Source organism: Salvia hispanica, chromosome 5 (genome assembly GCF_029641045.1).
Source record: "Salvia hispanica isolate PSC_SH4W2 chromosome 5, Shi_PSC_v1, whole genome shotgun sequence".
NCBI lineage: Eukaryota > Viridiplantae > Streptophyta > Magnoliopsida > Lamiales > Lamiaceae > Salvia > Salvia hispanica.
The window spans coordinates 30,775,069-30,797,600 of record NC_142696.1 but is presented as its reverse complement, the minus strand read 5'-3'; the positions used below and the strand labels follow the sequence as shown (position 1 = coordinate 30,797,600).

The 22,532-nt window shown below is 38.9% G+C and overlaps 3 protein-coding genes across 7 annotated transcripts; 2 read left to right on the top strand and 1 right to left on the bottom strand.

The window, feature by feature from the left end:
- Window positions 1–1,943: 1,943 nt before the first annotated feature.
- GLDH (L-galactono-1,4-lactone dehydrogenase) lies at window positions 1,944–5,031 on the bottom strand. Its single transcript, XM_048085624.2, has 6 exons — window positions 4,249–5,031; window positions 3,749–3,999; window positions 3,389–3,574; window positions 2,796–3,207; window positions 2,579–2,719; window positions 1,944–2,375 (listed from the first exon to the last, which is right to left on the bottom strand). The coding sequence occupies exons 1-6, from the start codon at window positions 4,834–4,836 to the stop codon at window positions 2,217–2,219; spliced, it is 1,737 nt and encodes a 578-aa protein (XP_047941581.1). The 5' UTR covers window positions 4,837–5,031; the 3' UTR covers window positions 1,944–2,216.
- Window positions 5,032–9,001: 3,970 nt separating this feature from the next.
- LYC (lycopene cyclase) lies at window positions 9,002–10,934 on the top strand. The gene has a single exon (XM_089058730.1). It carries the CDS (start codon window positions 9,354–9,356, stop codon window positions 10,854–10,856), a length of 1,503 nt encoding a protein of 500 aa, XP_088914856.1. The 5' UTR covers window positions 9,002–9,353; the 3' UTR covers window positions 10,857–10,934.
- Window positions 10,935–11,041: 107 nt separating this feature from the next.
- Window positions 11,042–13,673, top strand: LOC125186695 (putative UDP-glucuronate:xylan alpha-glucuronosyltransferase 4). Of its 5 annotated transcripts, none has more exons than XM_048083109.2 (4): window positions 11,043–11,174; window positions 11,551–11,633; window positions 11,721–12,463; window positions 12,668–13,673. In XM_048083109.2, exons 2-4 carry the CDS (start codon window positions 11,623–11,625, stop codon window positions 13,519–13,521), a joined length of 1,608 nt encoding a protein of 535 aa, XP_047939066.1. In that variant the 5' UTR covers window positions 11,043–11,174; window positions 11,551–11,622; the 3' UTR covers window positions 13,522–13,673. The 5 variants fall into 5 exon arrangements, with proteins under 5 accessions (XP_088914853.1, XP_047939066.1, XP_088914854.1 ...); XM_048083110.2 differs by having other exon boundaries at window positions 11,047–11,174; window positions 11,593–11,633; XM_089058727.1 differs by having other exon boundaries at window positions 11,042–11,174; window positions 11,453–12,463.
- The last annotated feature ends 8,859 nt before the right edge of the window (window positions 13,674–22,532 follow it).

The following is a 22,532-nucleotide window of genomic DNA, read 5'->3' as shown; positions in this document are numbered from 1 at the left end:
ATTACTTAGTTTACTTCATCTCTATTCTAACTATTTATTAGTATCATTTTTTTCGCAAAACAACGTCTGATTTGGAGCGCCTCACTTGTAGCGGGACGGAGGAAGTACTATTTCGTATGAAAAATAAAACCGTCAATAGTTAGAGTTCGAAAGATTAAAAAAATACCTCAATATTTCGAATCCAGTAATTTACTAAGATCAACGATGTGCAAATTACAGATTTTGTGTTATGTTATACTACTAGCTTATTTAATTTATTAACAACATAAACACTCGATACCTTAAGCACTACGTAAATTATGTTCCTAAAGTGAATCGATTTAGTGCATACGTGTTGATGGTTACCGACGGTGGGGAATATATACCGTCGACTTAATAAAAAGTCTAGTGTTTTCATGTGTGAACGGAACTCCAACTTTCTTTTTATTCCCTTCTTTAATATATAAGGAATCCAACAAAAAGATATTAGTCCTACCAAGGTAAAAACAGAAAATTAAAATCGAATTACATAACAAAATAAGAAAAGATAAAATAAGAAAAATACTAGTACTACTTATTATCATTCTCCTTCGTCCCTTAAATTTTGTCATACTTTGACCGACTAAGGGTTTTAAGAAATGTAATGAAAAGTGAGTTAAAAAAGTTAGTGGATATTGGATAATATTTTTATATATTAATTTTATAATAAAATGTGAGTTGGAATGGATTTATGGAATATATGATCCACTACAAAGAATGATAAAAAGTAAAATATGCCAAATTTTGTGGGACGGACAGAATAGAAAATGTGACAAAATTTAAGAGATGGAGGGAGTATAAGATAAATTTAAAAATATTCTGAATCTGTCACCTAACAATCATAATTTGAACTCGCATTTTCCAAATAGACACTCACACGTTAAACCTTTTTTAATTACAATATTGATATTTGATCAATTGTTAAAAGATTTCACGAAAACAAAAATGAAAATATTAAACGCAAAAAGTAATAGGAAACAATAAATATATCAAAACACAAAAGATACAAGAAAATAGCAAAACGTTTTTTATTTTTCCTAAAGAAAGAAATGAGATAGAAAATTATCAATAACTAGTACTCCTTGGAATGAGAGATTTAGGAATATGGGTGACATAGAAATAGAAATATAGATAGTGTGTGAAAATCCTTGGTGGAGTTCAAAGTGAGATAAGAAAGGCAAAACTTCGTAATAAAGTAAAGTAAATACAACTCAAGCAAAATTCGACAAGTATGATATTTACTCTCTTCTTATGCAAAATCTTTTCAATCACACAACTGTTTGTCTATGTATAAAGTGGTGAGTGAGGCCCCCTATATAATGTTTTTCCTGAGTTGCCATTGAAAAAACCTTCAAAACTAATCATCCAAATCCAAGATGCAATATCAAGATAACCAACCTCCTCCAGGTCTCTCTCTCTCTCTCTCTCTCACATTCATAAATCATAAGTATTTAACATATACTAACAAACTAGCTGCATTTGCAGGCTATCCATCTGAGAAATCTCCTCCTCCCTCAGCAGGGAAGAAGAAGACTAAGCGTCCATCATCGCAGAGCAAGGGAGACAGGGGTTTCATAGAGGGATGGTAAGAAAAACACACACAGCTCTACCATGTTTGAACACAAACTGATAAAGAGTACTGACTGTGTGTTTCTTATGTGTCTGCAGCCTCTGGGGTTTATGCTGCTGCTGGCTTTGTGAAGTATGTTTCGACTAATTTCAGTAGTAGCATAGCCGTATGCTAAACTAGTATAATCTTCTACTAAATCTAGTTGGTTTTGTAGCTTCCTAAGTATGCACCAGTGCTTTATTGATATATAGTTACTACGGTTTGTATTACTATTTTTTCCTCCGAAGCTAAACGCAAGAAACAAACCAAACTATGCAAACTGCACGTGATAATAATAATATATGACAGGGAACAATCACGCGTAAGCACACATGCTTTATTAATATCCTGGGGCACCATTCGAAGCACAAAAAATCATTCACGATTATGAAAACAACAACAAAGAGAAGATGGGAATGATCAAGTCACGCTTCGTATTTTTTATCCATATGAGCACTCATGGTTCAAGAAAGATTGGATGTGAAATCAATTCAATGGTGGATATGTGCATCTTAAATCAATTCTAGAGATTGCCATAGCTATTGAGCCAAGGAAACATTACCAGGGACACGACGGACTTTTATCTTTATCATACAGTCTCAGCGACGGGGAAAAGTTTTTCAATCATGTAGTTCGAAAAGATGTGGTTGGGGTCGAGCTCTTTTCTTGCCTGGTTGTATGCATCAACCGGAAATCTCTTCCTCAGCCTTGCCTGCAGCGCAGCAAGCTCGTCTTTGTCCTTTGGGACCTATAACACAGTTGAATAAACTTGTTATAATATCAATGAGGTCCCTATTACAATTCAGAGATCGATGATAGTAACGTAATAAGCCTCTCTTCAAATTTTGGCAGAGAATATTAACCTCAAGAAAAAAATCCATTAACGATTATCATGTCAAAGAAATTTATAATGTTTCACTAATTAAGATTTAGAAAAAAAATGATATGTACCTCTATCTTAGCCCAGTGTTCATAAGCTGAATAATCATCCCATAATTTTGCTTGAGTCAAACGTCTGTAGTGGAAGAATTCATCGGTAATTTGCTTCCTCTCACGAGCATCCGTAGTAGGAAGATACATAATTATACCAACCTGTGACAAAAAAGTGTTAACAAAGTAAAACATAGCATAAAGCTCACATTTAGCATATGAGAATGTTAAATGTTACCCATGAGAATATGTCGTCGGGTGATGAGCTATAAGCTGGACTCATACGGCTCCTGCTGCATCCCGTCCATCTCTGTTCAATGGGTGCTGGGGCAGGTATATCTTCTTGTTCGATCATCTGCAGTAATCTTTCTATATATTCCAAATCTTTCATGCTTGGTTTCGATAGGGTTCCAGCTGGAAAACATGTTTCCGAGACCCATTGTTGCCCACCACAATCGAAGCCCAGAATTTCATCGCTCCAACCCACTCTATACCCCTCCGACTTAGTCCAGAACTCGGCCTCTGCTTGATTGATCTTCATGATATGTTCTTTATTAAGAGGATCCAAAGCAATGAGCTTATCTCTCAGTTCTGTAAATGAAAGCTCATCGACATTTGGCTCATTTTCGTCTGATGCAACAGCTGTTTTCCTGTAAAAGTTGAAGTAATTCAAAGGGGAGAATAGCTAGAGCCATGTAAATGTGCAATATACAGATTTCTACCATTAGCAACAATGCAACAACTGGTTTTCTGTACAAGTTGAAGTAACTCCAACGGGAGAGTACTCCAAAAGGCTAAAGCCATGTAATATACGAAAGGTACTCAAGTTACCTGTACTTTATCAGTGATTCTTTATAAAGGTCTCTTATAGGCTGTGTAGCTTCTTCAGCAGTGTACTTAGGTTTATGCTTTGGCAGACCTTTCCACTTCGAAAGAGGATTACACGTCACAACCACGACCTTGTCCGTATAAGGAATGTATAGGTATTTGACATGCTTGTTATCGGAGAGAAGTTTCCTGCAAAAGAAAAAGAAGTTGAATGAACTATTATATTTCAAGAAAGATTGTGATCCAAGACCGTACAAGCACAAGATCAACTCCCACGTTGTCTTGATTTCAAAAACTGTTTTATCAGATGCAATAGTCCCTAACAAAGTTATTAGATCACAAGAATCAGAAAGTGCACATTACTTGTGATTTTTCTTGATCTCATTCATGGTGGACACATATGTGTGCTCCACGAGCTCCTGTCTCTCGACACATTGCAGTGTAACTTCTGAGACGACGCCAAGCCCCCCAAGACCACAACGGGCCAAGTAAAAGAGCTCGGGATCTTTCTCCTTGGACACCTCTATGGTGCCCTTAGTCGGAGTAACTAGTTTCATGCTGATAACCTGCTCATCTATCGGAGGTAGCCTCGCACCAGTGCCATGCGCCCCAACCTAAAATCCGGCAACACAAAGAATCCAAAGGCACCATAAGCTCAGACACAAGCAACTACTTAAACTACAGCATTGACAAAACCACACAAAGAATTCCCACTAAAATCAAGCCAAAACAACAAGAAAGAAATATACTCCATAAAGTTCTGGCTGCTAACATTAACCACAATCAATACAAAGACATATATGAACAGAAGAAGCAAGCCTCAATAATCCAAAATCAAGAGAAGAGAGAGAGAGAGGGCTAACTTGGACAATGCCACCAATCTGCTGCTCTCTAATTGAAGCAAAGTTCTGCAAAGTAAGGCCAAAATCTTTAATCCCATCAACAAGCTGCTGAACCCTAATCCCAGCCTCCACTCTAACCCTCTTATTCTTCTCATCCACCTCCAAAACCCGATCCATCAGAGCCAAATTCACCATCCCATTGCGGGTCAGCCCGATCCCATTCGGGCTGAGGCCTGACCCGACGGGCCGGATCTTCTGCTTCTTCTCATTGTACTCCTTCACCACCGACTCCAGCTCGGCGGCGCTCTCCGGCTGCAGGAAGGTGCGAGTCTGGACCTCGTGGGTCCCGCTCCAGTTCGAAACCGTGTGGAGGTCGGCCGGCAGCGGCGCGTAGCGGAAGAGCTCCGCCTTCTTGTGCTTGGCGCTCTCCGGGAAGGGGAAGGAGTAGTAGGTGATGGCGCCGCAGCCCAGGAAGAGGACGCCGTAGCCGATGTATCGGCGGAATTCGGCGTCTCTGCTGGCGGCGGGGGGCGGGTTGGGCACGGAGCAGAAGGGGCGGCGGCGGCGGAGTGGCTGCAGAGAGCGGCGGAGGGTGTGGAGTCGGAGCATTTGGGGATTTTTGAGATGGGTTTTTGCAAATGTTTAAGCTTTTTGATGAAATTGAATAATTGGAGAGGTGGAATTGATCAAGAATTTTTTGTGGGATGGATTATCCGATCAATGTGCAGGGAAAGGATTGGTACGTGAGAATGAGATTGTCACAAGTTTATGTCATTGATCCGCTTTCAAGATTAAACCTTTTCACAAATTTCAACTCTAAAATCACACAAAAACAAATTGTAAACAAGATGCTAAGCACTCCCAATGGTTTGGAGATAAACTCCCTTATTTCTTCCTAACTCCTGCCACATCAGCGCCACATCAGCACCAAAATTTATCCTCAGTTTTTAGCTAACTTTTAGCCAACCTCTGCAATGGTTTCTCCCTTATTTCTCCCTTATTTCTCCCTAACTCAACATTTCATTTTTACATCATCACTAATTTAATTATTTTATTTTCATATATAATAAAGCTAGCTTATTTAATTTATAAGATAAAACAAATAATAGTAATAAAGTTCGTTGTATTAAACACGGGTACACATTACAACGAAGAAAATTAAAAAAAAAAAAAAAAGTACACGAATGGAAAAAAAAATCAAAAAAAAAATTCAAAGAAAAAAAAATTCAAGGGCGGTGGGCGCGGTTTCTATTTGCCCACAATTCTTCGATGATATCGTGTTGTAGTGCTTGATGGGCCTCCTTCTGGTGTATGTCCATGAACGCCTGGAACCGTTCATGTTCGTTGTGCGGTACACCCTGGCGGGCGGACTCGGTTGAGACACCGTGACTCGATGATGCAACACTTGGGTCGTTGGTGACGTCGAGGACGCCTTCGTGTTCATCATCGATGATCATGTTATGCATGATGATGCACGCATACATGATATCGGCAATATTCCCCTGGTAGAAAAAGCGCGTCGGGCCCTTTACCAGTGCAAATCGCGATTGGAGCACCCCAAATGCCCTCTCCACATCCTTGCGCGCAGACTCTTGCGCTCGGGCAAAATACCTTCTTCTATCTCCGAGTGGGCATCTGATCGTCTTCAGAAATACGGGCCATTGCGGATAGATGCCGTCAGCCAGGTAGTACCCCATATTATGCACATTGCCATTGGCCGTGAATTCGATGGAGGGGCCTAACCCGTTGATCCGCTCGTTGAAAAGGGGCGAGGAATTGAGAAAATTTAGGTCGTTGTTCGACCCGGCTATACCAAAATAAGCATGCCAAATCCAAAGCCGTTGGTCGGCAACGGCTTCAAGAATGATGGTGGGATGCGTACCTTTGTAGCCGGTGGTGAACTGGCCTCGCCACGCGGTTGGGCAGTTCTTCCACTGCCAGTGCATACAGTCGATGCTGTCGAGCATCCCCGGAAAGCCGTGGGTCCTCCAGTGCCAATCCAGTAGGAACTGGCAGTCAGCTGCGTCCGGCGAGCGAAGGTAGTGCTCCCCAAATATCTCTCGCACGCCCTGACAGAAATTCTTCAGGCACTCGTTGCCAGTCGTCTCGCCGCATTGCAGATACTCATCGAACATGTCGGCGGACCCTCCGTATGCCAACTGCCGGATGGCAACAGTGCATTTCTGTAGGGGCGATAGTCTGGGCTTCCCTGCTGCGTCTCGCTGGAGCCGGAACTCGGGGTAACGCGCGGACAACGCATTAACAATGCGCAGGAAGAGGGAGCGGCGCATTCTGAACCGGCGACGAAATACATCTGCCGGATAACGTGGTTCCTCCGCGAAATAATCGGCGAACAGCCGATCGTGCGCACCAGTGTGGTTGCGAGGGATGTATCGGCGCCGCCGGCGGATTGGCCGTTGGGGGGGTGGCTGCTGCATTCGAGCGATCTCGCTTTGTATGCAGCGGGAGATATAGTTGTTGATTGGGTTGTTGGCGAAACCCGCTACATCCCATCCGGTGGGAGCGGGAGGTACCTCTTCTTCGGAAGAAGAATGTGATATTTCCTCGTCGGACTGAGCACGAGACGATGAATCAGAACTCATTTAATAAAGATGGAGAGAAAAAAGATTGAAAATTTGTGTGAATGAAGTTTGTGGGTGATGAATGGAGGAAGAGGATGAAATATTTATAGGGGTGGAAATTAGAATATGACCATTGAGGAAAAAAAAAAAAAAAAGATCATCGCTGAAAAATCGCCGAACAGCTCCCCACAGTGGCCGGCGATGATCCGGCGATAACCCGGCGTTAAAACGCTGCTTGGCGTAAAATCGGTAGGATTTTCGCCGAAAAATCGCCGAAATCCTCCCAATGGCCGGCGATAAGTCGGCGATATCCGGCGAAAAATCGCCGGATTTTCGCCGTCGCCATTGGGAGTGCTCTAACATATTTTTGGTGTGGTGTTTACATTTTAATCACACTTCAACCCTACACGACTAATATTCATGGCCATGATGACCTCATATATTTTGTATAACAAAATATTTAATCTTAATTAAAAGGCTAGTAGTATCAAAACTGGAATAAGGTGTCTATGAAGTATACGAGTCCAACCCCATCAGTTCTCCATTTCCTGACAGACAAAATTACTAGTAGGACTACTAATGATAGGAGTTGATAGTTAATTTATAATTTGCTTATACTTAATGATAGATAATTAAGTTTTAAAATTTTACAATTATCTCATTACTCATTTTTTTTTATAAAACTCGCAATGATGTGGTAATCAGATTTATTTCTTGGGCAAAACGGCGATGCCACATAACAATGTCAAGTGATGGTAGGATCATTGTGAAATCTAGTTGCCAAATCATCGTGGATTTCATTGAAAAAAGAGTGAACTACAAAAATAGCCTCTGGACTATGCGTTTATCTCGTCAATGAACTCTGGACTTTAAAAATATCTCCAGATAAACCTGGACTAAGCGTTTATCTCGAAAATGGTCCATTTTCACTGTTTCGTGACGAAAATACCCTTTTAGGGGGTTTTGGAGGGTTTGAGCAATTTGGTCTTTTTACATTTTAAATTTGATATAATTTCAGTTATGTACTAAATCTGATATTATTTCAAAATTATCATTCTTCTTCCCTTTTGTCATCCTTCACTTTGTTTCTTTATTTCAATATTAAATTTAATTTTATAAAATTAAATTTTAAATTTCGATTTTTAAATATCAATAATTTTTTTAATTATTAAAATTACTATTAAATAACAAATTAATAGTTTTAATCAATATTTGATAGTGTCTAATATTTAATCAATAAGGTACGACGACACCTTAGAATTAATCAATATTTAATAATTTTAATCATAAATAGATCATATAACACGATTTATTCCGAAATAAATATGCATCTAATGTATAGGAGAATTTGACTAAAAATATTATGAAGTTGACTAAATCGTGTTATATGATCTATTTATTATTAAAACTATTAAATATTGATTAAAACTAAGGCGTCGTCGTACCATATTGATTAAATATTAGACACTATCAAATATTGATTAAAACTATTAATTTGTTATGTAATAGTAATTTTAATAATTAAAAAAATTTATTGATATTTAAAAATTGAATTTTATAAAATTAAATCTAATATTGAAATAAAGAAACAAAGTGAAGGATGCCAAAAGGGAAGAAGAATGATAATTTTGAAATAATATCAGATTTAGTACATAACTGAAATAATATCAGATTTAAAATATAAAAAGACCAAATTGCCCAAACCCCCCAAAACCCCCTAAAAGGATATTTTCGTCACGAAACAGTGAAAATGGACCATTTTTGAGATAAACGCTTAGCCCAGGGTTGTCTGGGGATATTTTTAAAGTCCAGGGTTCATTGGCGAGATAAACGCATAGTTCAGGGACTATTTTTGTGGTTCACTCTTAAAAAAAACCAACGTATTCAATAATTATAATAGTCTAAAACTTTGGTATTTATCATTAACTATTTTTCATGATTTAATTGATAATTAAACTAATAAATTATTAGACATAAGTTAATAAAAAAATAATCCTCACACTAATATTAAGGCTATTATCCATGGAAAAATCATTAGGCATAAGATGATAAAAAAAAATCCTCATACGAGAATAAACTACAATATCTGATTTTGAAGGCCATTATCCCATGATAAAATTTTTAATATAATATGCGCCAAAAATAACAGAAAAATAAAATTTTAAATAGGATGGATGTGGATATTGCATAGCAGTATGCCCACAAAACCATATTTGTGTTTCGTTGAGGAGAGTCCAACCACACGCTCTCTAGATTTCAGCTCCAAAAATCTTCTCACCCTCAAAAAAGCTGTTTTTCTTCTGTTTCACTCATCTTTGCCTTATGAGTAAGTGATTCATAATTTTGTTTTCCTCCAATTTACAAAGAAATCTTGCGGTTTTTTGTTGAAATGAACAAGTTACTGTTCGTGGTCGCTGTTCATACTTCATTTTCTTCTCTCAATTCAAGATTTTGAGTTCAGAATTGGGGAATTCCTGAACCCCTGCTTGTGTAATTTCAATAAATCAGTGAAATATTCTTGAAAGTTGTTGTCTTGCTAGATTTATGGATACTTTGCTCAAGACCCACAATAAGATTCAGTTCCTCCACCCAATTAATGGGGTTGCTGATAAAGTTAGCTCCTTTGGCTCATTCAAGGGTCGTAGCTTCGAATCAAAGTCTCAATTTAAGAAATTTGGGAAGGGTTTGTGTGTGAAGGCTAGTTCTAGCGCCCTACTTGAGCTTGTGCCTGAAACCAAAAGGGAAAATCTTGATTTTGAGCTTCCCTTGTTCAACCCTTCGAAGGGGGTTGTGGTTGATCTTGCTGTTGTGGGTGGGGGGCCTGCAGGGCTTGCTGTAGCTCAGCAGGTGTCCGAGGCTGGGCTTTCTGTATGCTCAATTGATCCTTCTCCGAAGCTGATATGGCCGAATAACTATGGTGTGTGGGTGGATGAGTTTGAGGCCATGGATTTGTTGGATTGCCTGGACACGACTTGGTCTGGTGCTGTTGTGTACATTGATGATAAAACGACCAAGGATCTCCAACGGCCGTATGGGAGGGTTAACCGGAAGCAGCTCAAGTCGAAGATGATGCAGAAGTGCATCACTAATGGTGTTAAGTTTCATCAGGCCAAGGTTGTGAAGGTGATCCACGAGGAATCCAAGTCCCTGCTGATATGCAACGACGGTGTCACCATTCAGGCTGCTGTGGTTCTTGACGCGACTGGCTTCTCGCGTTGCCTTGTTCAGTATGACAAGCCGTACAACCCTGGCTACCAGGTGGCGTATGGGATTCTAGCAGAGGTCGAGGAGCATCCCTTTGATGTAGATAAGATGGTTTTCATGGACTGGAGAGATGCGCATCTCAACAACAATAGAGAGCTGAAGGAGAGGAATGAAAAGATTCCGACTTTCCTCTATGCAATGCCATTCTCTTCACAGAGAATATTTCTAGAAGAAACTTCCCTTGTAGCTCGTCCGGGTTTACCCATGAGGGATATTCAGGAACGAATGGTTGCTCGACTGAACCACTTAGGTATAAAAGTGAAGAGCATTGAAGAGGACGAGCATTGTGTGATTCCTATGGGAGGGCCTTTGCCCGTGCTGCCTCAGAGAGTCGTTGGAATCGGTGGTACTGCAGGAATGGTGCATCCCTCAACAGGCTATATGGTTGCGCGGACTCTGGCTGCTGCCCCGATTGTTGCTAATGCTATTGTCCAGTACCTAGGCTCTGATAGGGACGTTCGTGGTAATGACTTATCAGCAGAAGTTTGGAAAGACTTGTGGCCTATAGAAAGGAGGCGACAACGGGAGTTCTTCTGTTTTGGTATGGATATTCTGCTCAAGCTCGATTTACATTCCACGAGGAGGTTTTTTGACGCATTTTTCAACTTGGAGCCTCGTTACTGGCATGGATTCTTGTCATCCCGCCTCTTTCTCCCCGAGCTCGTCTCATTTGGACTCTCCCTTTTTTACCACGCCTCGAATACTTCTAGGTTAGAGATCATGGGAAAGGGCACACTTCCTCTAGTAAATATGGTCAACAACTTATTAAAGGATAAGGAATGAATTTCTGGATTTTATCTATTGATGTTATATACATTTAATCTTTTGAGCCAATGCAATATGAATTAGTATTTCTTGTCACTGCGTTTTTCGAAGTTTCAGCTTTCGATTCTTGCTCATTCTTCCTATATATACGGTGTTGTGTCACATCTCCAGATTTACATTTTTTACTGTATATAAACCACTCAATTCCTGAGATGAGAAATATTGTTTCGAGTTCTCAAGTTTACTGGCAATACTGATTTTTTTCATGGTTGGAATTCGATCGTCTGCTACAATTCTGCTTCTGAAACAAACTCATGGCGCCTGCACGGTGTCTTGGTTAGTATTATCTCTTTTACTCTATATCTATTGTCTCATTTTACTTATTTGAGTAGCAAATAGTAACAAGAGTTACAGAATTAAATTTTTTCCTTGATTGGTGTGTGATCCTAACACATAACTACTAAGATATGTCAAGAATGGCATGCTTATAAATTAGTGCAGATTTTGTCTCAAGTTTACAATTTTAGGAAATATTTCGAGAGATATGTCTTTTGCGACGCGTGATTCTCTCAGATAGTCATGACTATTTGGAATGTGAAAATCACTTTTTGCAGGAACAAGGGAACAAAAGGGAAGTTCACAATATCATTGCACGATTTGGTTTTGTAGAAATAAGAAAGAATCAATATGATTAATGTGCTTTGATCTGTAGTTTCGCTTGTTGTGTTAACCTCGTACCTGCGGATATATATAGGCGAAGATGAAGAGATGTTGAAGGTTAACAATGTCTTCAAGGTTTAAGTTACTCACTCTTTGTCTCATCGTTCTCTCTGTTGCCATTCTCGTAACTAACAATCTGTATTTCACCATCAACTACACCAGGCAGCTTCAAGATGATTTTCACAGTGTGAACACCGATCTTGAGAGCATGAGAAGCACAGACTGGATCGAGATTGTGTCACAAGACATCATCAAGAAAAAAGTCGAGATGGGAGTGGTGGCTCGAGATGTGAATCTGATTAGGGGCGACGCTCCCCGACGTGCAAAGGATACTACCACCCCTTACCTTAAACGAAAGAGAAACCCTGAGTGGTTCGAGGTTGTTACAAGGGAGTTCAAGGATGAAACAATCAATATAGGGTTGGTGAACGTGGATGCGACACTGGATGGAGTTGAAACGAAGGCGAAGATGGTGAAAGTGGATTTCGACCGTGCAGGGGAAGGGCTCCGTTGGTCTGATGTGTCTCCCGAACACATGGATGAGAACTCGACATGCCCTGACATCCCGATGCCAAGATTTGAAGTTTATCAGGAGCTGGACGTGGTCGTAGCCAGGGTTCCACATCGTACTGGGTATGAGCTTGATGGGTTAAAGGATGTTTGGAGGCTGCAAGTGAACTTGGTGGTGGCCAACTTACTGGTACGGAGTCGGAGAAAGGGCAACGGGCCATTGCTGGCCATATTTGTTGAATCATTGGATCCGATGTGGGAGCTTTTCAGATGTGATGACCTTTTGTGGAATGAAGGCAGCACTTGGATTTACAAACCTGACATGACACGAATAAAAAAACTGGTGCTCATGCCGGTCGGGCCGTGCCAACTTGTCCCTCCGTTTTCCCATTTTGGTAAGTTTTTTGTCCTTGAGCTCAGCATCTCATATCGTATTTATGACGGATGGTTTTCTACTTATAGAAATTCATATGTTCCATACTTTTGATCGGTAACGGAACGAGCGCAGGCCAAGCCGCCGCTCCATCTTAGGTTCGAGAAATGGCAAAGGTTTTATTTAGGGGAAATGTGCAAATAGTGTTTGATGTATTGAACTGCAGGCGATTTCAATGGAGAACGGGGAAGGCGAACATACAACGACGGTCTCCCTCGGCCAAGAGAGGCTTACGTTACGATCCTTCACACCTCGGAAAGTTACGTGTGTGGTGCAATCGTCTTGGCGCAAAGCCTCATACAGACTAATACAACGAAAGATCTTGTTCTTCTTGCCGACGACAACATCTCCACTGAATCGTTGGAGGCCCTCCGAGCAGCAGGGTGGAAAACACAGTGGATTGAGCGCATACGGAGTCCGTATTCACGACAAGACTCGTACAACGAATGGAACTACAGCAAGCTCCGGATATGGCAGCTGAAGCTGTACGACAAGCTGATGTTCATCGATGCGGATCTCATCGTCATCAACAACATCGACAGGCTCTTCACGTACCCGCAGCTCTCGGCCGTCAGCAACTACCAGAAGCACCTCTTCAACTCGGGGCTGATGGTGGTGGAGCCGTCCCAGTGCACGTTCGACACCCTCATGGAGAAGATGAGGGTGGTGGAGTCGTACAACGGTGGGGACCAGGGCTTCCTGAATGAGATGTTCGCGTGGTGGCACCGCCTGCCACACGAGCTGAACTTCATGAAGGTCTTCGTCGATAAACAGGACAACGTGCATCATCTGATTGACAAGGGCGTGAATGTCATGCACTACACCGGCCTGAAGCCGTGGAAGTGTGCGGAAGAGGAGCACGACTGTAACTGGGACTTGCCGGAATTTCATCGATACGCGAGCAACTCTGCCCACAGAATGTGGTGGCGCGTTTACCGAACAATGCCGGAAAAACTGAGGCCTTATTGCTCGAGGAATGCATACACTCCCAAGAATCCTAATGTGGCTATCAAGTTATGAAGTTTCTATTAGTCTTTTCTCTTTAAATCGAAATTTTCCTTTTTTTACTTTTTGAAAAAGTTCATGTTAGATACATTTCTTTTGGCACCACTGTTATACGTTGTTTATTTTTTGAAGTCACAAATATATTGTATGCTTTGGATTTCTATTTATTGCTTCATGAGATACCTAACATTTGCTACTAACTTTTACCAATACCATGATGTTATGGAGTCTAAAACGATAAGTGATTCATCCAATTTTAGATGAATATTGCTACGGTGCCTTCTGCCCTCAACGCCGGATTTTTCCTCTCTTTTTTTCTCTACTAGTGTGCGTGTGCATCGTGTAGGGGTTTACAGTGGAATCAAATTAGTAAAATATGATCATAATTTATTACTCAAAGGTAGTCATAAAATTCAAAATCTAAATATTGTACAAACTTCAAACTATGATATTAAAATACATCAATAGAATATGTCAACATAGCATCAACCGTTGACATTGTATTGACATTTTCTGTTGATATAATTTTGTCATATATTGACATTTTCTAACGGTTCAGATCATACTTTGGAGTTTGTACCATATTTAGAGTTTGTATTTGATTACATCCCTTACTCCCCATGTTCTAATTAAGATGATCCTTTTCTTTTTCACACTTGTTTTTATAAAAGAGTGAACTACATAAATGGTATCTGATCTTTCACTTTCGCACATAAATGGTACCTGATCTTTATTTTATATTGTTTTTGGTACCTTATAACAAAAATAACCTCAGGTACCAAACATGTGATTTTTTTGTTATGGAGGATGTTTTTGAAAATTTCAATTAAATAGTACCAAATATGTGATTATTTTTTCTTCCTTTCTTATTTGTTTTTTAGTTTCTTCTTCATTCTTTTTTCTTCGTTTTCTTCTTTTTTTTAGTATTTTATCTTTCTTTCTTCTCTCTTTTTCCCCTTAGTTTATATTTCTTCTTCTTTCTTTTTTTCTTTTATCTTCTTTCTCTTCTTTCCTTTTAGTTTTTTATACATACATCAATTGCATTCATAATATAAATCAAGAACAAAAATGTCTAATTAAATTAATTATTTAAAATAATTAAATCAATTGAATATTTTTTATTAAATTACTTTATACTCATTTTAAGATTGAAACACCTAATTAAAAATATTCAACTCTTCGTATCATTATGAATACAATTCACAATTATTATTACGTAATATTATATGATTCATAGTTTATATAATTATACTATAATTATTTATTAATTACTACTATTTTTTAGTATTATAACAATAATATTTTTATAATAATTAAATATAATTATAACTATAATTATAATTAACTATATTTGAATGATATTAAAAAAAATTAATTGTTAATTTATAAAGAGTATAATTGTTATTGATTAATAATAATAGTATAAAGAGTGAGGAGAATGAGAGAAGATATTACAATATCACTTTTGGTACTAATTTTTTTTATACCTAAAATATCCTTTATGACATAAATGAGAAAATGTATTTGTTTAGAGGGCATTTTGGGAAGAAAAGTGCATCAGGTACCAAAAATGTGATTTATAAGTACCAAAAGCGATATAAAATAAAGATCAGGTACCATTTACGTGCGAAAGTGAAAGATCAAGTACCATTTATGTAGTTCACTCTTTATAAAATGACAATAAATAGATAAAGTGGATAGAAATTAAAATAATATAGGAATAATGTAGAAGAGACTCTTCTCTATATTATTCTCTCTCTTACTTTATTTTTATATTACTTTAACTATTTATTATCATTTTTCCAAAACACGTGTAGAAATGATACGTGTCATCTTAACTGAGACTAAAGGAGTACATCAGAATTAGTCAGGGGCACCTTATGGGTACATGAGGCAATTGCCCCTCCTCATCCACTCATTTTCTTATATATTCATACATAAATTTTTAATAATATGCCCCTTCTCAAATATATAAAATTTTCCTATGTATTATATTTTTGCCCCTTCTCCGATAAAATTCTGACTCCGCCCCTGGAAATAGTAAAAAGGAATCTTCTCCTATAGATAAGTAGAATATCACGGCCAACATTTTGAATAAATAACCACCTCTCAATTGATATTTTTACGTTGCCTCTAATTTGAAGAGTAGAACTTTAAGAATGTAAGATGCATGTGGCCAAATGCATTTTCGATATTGGAAGAGTACATAATGCATAATCAAAATAGGCCTATAGCTATACTAATGAGTTATGATAGGAGAACACACAATGCATTTTATACTTATATTTATTTATTACTCTATTTGTCCCACTTTACGAGTCTTATTTAAGTTCGGCACGAATTTTAAAAAATATAAAGAAAAGTTGGTAAAAAAATAGTGAAATGTGGATCGTACTTTTATATACTAGTTTAGAGCATCTCCAATGGTCGGCTAGCGACCGGCTAGCCGATTCTTCGCGCTGGCCGATCGGCTAGCCGAACCATTGGAGGCGGCCAGCGCGAAATCGGCGAGCGGACCGGCGTGGGCTGGCCGATCGCTCGGCGCTGGCCGATCGGCTAGCCGCCATTGTGGCGGCCCGATCGGCCAGCGCCGAATTTTGTTTTTTGTTTTTTTTAAAAACGTATATAAACGCGATTTTAGTTTCATTTTCATTTTCAAGCGAGGGCCGATATACTGTGTCCCCTCCCGGTGACCCCTAACCCCCCTACATCCCGGGATGCATACCGTGCTGCATCCCCCCTGGCATCCCGCCCTGCCACATCATCCCCATCATCTGCTGCTGCATCTGGGGCATACCCCCCCACCCGGGCGCTGACTGCCCGCCACTCCCCTGCCCGCCGCCCGTCATCCCCCTCGGCATACCCCCCTGCGCCCCCCCCCCCCCCCCCCCCCCCGGCGCACCGGCCATCATCCCCATCATCTGATTCCAAGGGATGTTAAACCCCGGGCCCATCTGCCCCCATCCAGATCCCACAGGTACCGTGGGAGTCTGGGATCCACTCGTCGCTGGACTGGACTCGTTGTTGTGATCCATCGCTCGATGATGCTCTTGTACAGAAAGTTAGAGAGAGAGAAAACTCGTTAAAACAAGTGGTGCAAATGAAAATGAAACGAAAATCGCGTTTATATAGGTTTTAAAAAAAAAACAAAAATGGGCGCTGGCCGATCGGGCCGCCACAATGGCGGCTAGCCGATCGGCCAGCGCTTCGGCCAGCGACGAGCGATCGGCCAGCCCACGCCGAAGCGCTAGCCGGTTTCGCTCTCGCCGACTGCAATGGTTCGGCTAGCCAATCGGCCAGCGCGACGAATCGGCTAGCCGGTCGCTAGCCGACCATTGCGGATGCTCTAACGAGTTTTCTCTCTCTCTAACTTTCTGTACAAGAGCATCATCGAGCGATGGATCACAACAACGAGTCCAGTCCAGCGACGAGTGGATCTCAGACTCTCACGGTACCTGTGGGATCTGGATGGGGGCAGATGGGCCCGGGGTTTAACGTCCCTTGGGGGCAGTTCATGGGGATGATGGCCGGTGCGCTGGGGGGGAACCAGGGGGGTATGCCGGGGGGTTTGCCGTGGGGGATGCCGGGCGGGGGCACGGGAGCGGCGGGCAGTCAGCACCGAGGTGGGGGGTATGCCCCAGATGCACCCACAAAAGCCCCTTTTTTTAAAAAAAAAATCATGTACTTTTTTTAAATGGAATGGATTAATTTTTCCGTATATGTGTCGTAAATTTAATTCTGTAATTTAATCGTAATTTTAATTCCGTAAATGTAGTATATTTTGAATTATTTTTATTGCGGCTGGTCTATGGCTGGCCTAAATCTGATGTGGCAGGTAGATTTTTTAGTGATGCTGACGTGGCAGGGGAGAGAATGGCTAGCCTATTGCTGGCCTATGTAGCATTGGAGATGCTCTTATACGTATTTAATAAAGCGTGAGTGGAAAAAGTTTAGTGGAATGTGTGGCCTATTAACCATTTATGAAATATTTCAACTGTGACTCTTAAAGTGGGACACCCAAAAATGATAAATCGGGACTGCTAAAACGGGACGAAGGGAGTATAACTTACTCGCTATTATCTAATACCCATCAATTTAAGTACATTCACTATAATCTACACTACTACTATATTTAAATTGTGGAATATACTACTACATTATAAATTGTGGAAAATATTATATAGTCAATGATAGTGATATATTGAATCGAAAAAATATCATCAATATCGTTATAAATATGATTTACTATAATTTTATTGTAAATATGATTATAATTATAGATGTGTATAACAACAATTTAAGTGCATCACGATAAATTCAAAACACCAATAAAATGATTTATTATGATTATTATATTTTGGCATACTAACTTTTTAATAAAGGAGTATCAAATACTGTTGGGATTTGTATACTAAAAGATGCTTCGAGCGTACATGCCTTTGTACAGTCAGCTTGTGCATGTATACGAGAAACGCCACATCCACTTATTTACCTATTTATGAGAATAAATAATATAATATAAATGGTTTATTATTGAAATATGATAAACAAGTCTAAGGCTTTTTACTAAGAAGGTCAAGTAGGGAAATTCGATGAATCTCCTCATGAGTTTTCCAGTAGGGGACTTGGCCAGATCTAGTAAGAAGAAAAATGTATTCACAACCTAGATAGGCTTTGGCTACCTATTGGAACGGTTGCGGTGTTTGTGATAATTATCTCTTACCTAAGATGAGATTAGTAACACCGGTGTGGTAAAGCACTGAAAGGATCTAATCCGAAATGTATTCTTTATTGCTATCTACTGAAAGAATATATTTCAAGAAAGTTTAGTATTTTCTAGTCTATGATATTAATATCAATATTGTTTATTCAATCAAACGCCACTTTGACTTATCAATATGTGAGAGTTTGTACGTAACTCAAGTTCATGATATCTTGGGTGGTAGTAATTGAATAACATGAAGGTATTGGAATATTATTTCATAGAATTCGCGTGCCCAGTGTGGTATGATTAAATCCCTAAGGGGTGATCCCCAAGAGGTGTTTGAAAGAGGATTTTATTATTCAGAAAACTGCGCAGTTGGAATTTATTCCACGAATAATAAATAAAGTTTCAAACTAGAAAAACTCTTTGGAGAATTAATTTAATTCTAGTCACATAGCAGACAAAAGAATTAAATTGATGGATCAAGATAATCTTAAACGCAGGAAATATTATAAAATAAAATGGACCCAAGTTATTTGTAATTTGGTGATTTAAGTGGGAGTGCAATATTATTCTTTAGTGGAATAAAATAATATTCCATTGATAATATATTAAATCATGGGTCATTTGATTTAATTAGTAATTTATCTAATGGGTGAGCCCAACACTTAAGTCATTCCATGGATCCCCAACCTAGCCCAACAAGTCCATTATAAATAGTGATGAGATGTGGAAACCCTAGCACACCATTCATTCACAACACTCCTCCCCAAACCCTAGTAGCCGTCGCCGGCTCTCTCTCTCTCTCCTTGCCTCGGTTTTCGTGCCTTGGCACGTGGGAGAATTAGGGTTTTGTTTTGTTCTTATTCTATCCTAATTCATAGGATTAGATCAAGACAATATTGAGTTTGTGATTGAGTTTTCCTAGATCTCTTCAAGACTATCATTGATTATCTAAGATGTGCCCACACGGATGGAGAATCAAGGACTAGGGAATAGGTTGGAAGATTCACGGTCGATAAACCAAGGATCTCTGGGTGGTGCAGCTAGCAACTTCGATTCTATGATGGATCAAAATGAGGTAACAATCGAATCTACATCAAATTGCATGATTATGTGTTCATTTGATGTTATATCTATAGATCTATGAATATTGCATGAAATTGGAGTTGAATGCATAATCACCTAAATAGATCCGTTCTAGGACCTGTTTGATTTCCGTGTCTTCCGCTGCGGTAGTCCTAACAACTGGTATCAGAGCCAATATTTAGGCTCTGATTATGTATTTGATTAATTGAATTTTTCGAAAATTATAGTGTTAAAACTTGGGATTTTCGAAAATAATGCAATATGTGTTGGATCTATGTTTTTCTTGATTTTAATTTTGGATCTATGATATGATGTTCTAGATCGATGAAAGAATATTATGGATCTTGAATTTTATTCAAGTTTTTCACAAAAATATTCTAGATCTATGATGAACATCATTAGATCTATATATTCTAAGTAATATATACTAGATTATATGTTTGTTGATTACATATATGTATGTGTTTAAGTGAATATATGTTTTTGAATCAAGAAATAAAGTGGTCCATGATTGAATACTTGGATCGATGAAAGAATGTTATGAATCTTGAATTTTATTCGAGTTTTTCACAAGAATATTCTAGATCTAAGCAAGTATTTATAGATCTATATTTTTATGTTCTTAATATGCAAGAATAATTTAAATTGCTAAATGCTAGATATTTAAATATGCATATTTGATATGAACATAAAAGATTGTTACAAATTAAGAAACGATTAATTAAGATTTAAGATCGCGGTCAAGCGAAGCGACCGCGATGAATCAAGTTAATTAAATTGAAAAACGAATAAATGAATGCAAGGGCTTAAACCCTAGATGTGTTCAAGAACCGGGCTGCCTTCATCGGGGATCGCCGATCCAGATCTGGTGAGAAAAGGCGGCGGTGGCTATGGCTGGTCGGAGGAGTCAGCGACGGCGGCGGGCAGCAGCTCCGGCAGCCGCTGCATCGTCTTCGGACAGCAGCGCCGGGCAGCGGCTGCACAGCCGTGTGTCGGCAGCGGCGATCAGCTCCAGAAACGCAGCAGCAGCTGCGCCGTCGTCTTCGGGCGACAGCGGGCAGCAGCAGCAGCGGCGTCGTCGTCTTCGGACGGCGGCGGGAGGCAGTCAGCGGGCGGCGGAAACGCTGCAGTGACAGCAGCCCTTGCTCCGGGCAGTGGCGACGCTCGCAGCAGCAAAAGCAGCTGCGTCGGTGGCGAACAGCAGCTCCGAAGGACAGTGGCGGCTCTGACTTCGGTTAGGGCAGCAGCCGCGGTGTTCTAGACAACGGAGCAGCAGAGATGGCGGCGGTCAGCGGGCGGCGGCTGCTCCAGTGGGAGCGGCAGAGGCAGCGCCGCTGCAGTGGGAGCAGCGGCGGTGGTCGCGGGAGGCGGCAGAGATCGGGCGCGGCAGCAGCGGCTGCCGCGAGGCCCGTGGCGGCCCAAACCCTAATTAGGGTTTTGGATTTCGCCGTCTCGTCGTCTCGTTTTGTTTTTCGTGTTTACATTTCGTTTCTTAACACGCAAGCTATTTATAATTGTGGTTTAAAATCCCAAACCTAGAATAATTAAAATATCTTGTGGTAATTAGAATGATTTTGCAATTAAGTCAAGATTCTAATTTAAAGAGAATAATTGTTTTCTTTAAAATATTGCCAATTGATTAATTAGGTCAAATAAGTTGATTTAATTTGTTAATTAGTTGATTTTGATGGATTCTTTCCATCTAGATAATATCACGGTAATTAACATACGAAAATTCAATATTTGATTGATCTAATTTTTGGCTTTTCCTTAATTGGATGGAATTTTAAAGAATATTCTCTTAATATGCTTTCATGTTTTAATTTTAAGGTTTAATTGAAAATTGTCTATATTTTATTGGTGTGTTATGGAATTATTTCCTAGATATATACCTAAGGAAAAGACATGAGTTTTTCAATTGTTTTTAAACCTTTAAAATTTTCGAAAATTACATAAATAATAATTGGATGGATTTTAATTGGAATTCTATTCCTAGTTTGAATTTTGTCTTTAATATGATGTAGGTGAATTTTATTTCATCTAGATAACATCGGATTAATTAAAGAAGTGAAAAATTCATTTGGCATTAACATGCTACTTAATTCCTAAATTATTAAAGTGTTAAATAATTAATTGGATTTTAATTGGAATTCAATTCCTAGTTTAAGTTGAATTTTATCTTTAATTTTGATGAAGGTGAATTTGTTTCGTCTAGATAACATCAAATGTGATTTAAAGGTATGAAAATTCATAGAGCATTAATTTTGCTATTAAAATCCTTAATTATTTATTAAGTTGAATTTTGTCTTTAATTTTGATGAAGGTGAATTTTATTTCATCTAGAAAGCATCATTTTGAATTAAAGATGTAATAAGATTCTTCTTGTCATGTGATTTTATGAAAGCTAAGAGAGATTTAATTCTCAAATTTAATTGGTGTGTTTTAAATGGATTTAGTCTTAATTGGATAAATGCGGATTTATATATCCAAGTGGGCATTTTAAATTGAGACTTAGCTAATCTTTTATGATATACACCTAGACATTAATTTTAGGATGAGGATGGATTAATTCTATCTAAGTTAATCCTAATAGTATTAAAAGGTAATTTTAATAATCAAGATACGTTATTTTAACTAATAATGTATGATTGTTTAAGATTGGACTTAATGTCTAGATAATCTTGTTTATGTGAAGATGGAATTTTAATTCTATCTATTTATTTTAGATGCTTAATTAAATGATCAAGTTTCGTCATTATGTTTATGTGAACCTTATGTAAATGTGTTTACATGTTTTATTGATGAATGATGGATATTTAATTTGAGTTATGATTTTATTTGTTAAAATCTAGTTTAACTCGTGCATCGTCTATGTACTTATTGCCTTGCATGCATAGCTAGTACATGTTTAATTATTCTTTGAATGTGGATATCTGCCTTATCTGCTTAAGTGATAATTAAACTATTAAAACCACCAACAAGAAAATATGAAGCGATAATTACAACACGTTTGTATATGGCCTCCATAAAATTGGTCTTAGTGCGAAGTAGTGACCGGCCTGTCTTTACGGGAGGAACATTACCAGTTCGTAAGTTTTGACTTCTCTAGATAAAGGTTATTAAAATCGTAAAATTAGTTTTTCAGTAATATCGCGACTGGTCTTTACCGGAGCAATATTGCTGCGAAATTATAAGGATTGTATTTTAATAATGCTTAGAGGGAGCTATAGGA

Coding starts and splice junctions, on each gene's coding strand:
- GLDH (XM_048085624.2), bottom strand. CDS start 4,836: ATGCTCCGACTCCACACCCTCCGCCGCTCTCTGCAGCCACTCCGCCGC. Junction 4,000..4,248: donor AGATTGGTGGCATTGTCCAA/GTTAGCCCTCTC, acceptor GCCGGATTTTAG/GTTGGGGCGCATGGCACTGG. Junction 3,208..3,388: donor GAATCACTGATAAAGTACAG/GTAACTTGAGTA, acceptor CAACTTTTACAG/GAAAACAGCTGTTGCATCAG.
- LOC125186695 (XM_089058727.1), top strand. CDS start 11,623: ATGTCTTCAAGGTTTAAGTTACTCACTCTTTGTCTCATCGTTCTCTCT. Junction 12,464..12,667: donor CCCTCCGTTTTCCCATTTTG/GTAAGTTTTTTG, acceptor ATTGAACTGCAG/GCGATTTCAATGGAGAACGG.
- LYC (XM_089058730.1), top strand. CDS start 9,354: ATGGATACTTTGCTCAAGACCCACAATAAGATTCAGTTCCTCCACCCA.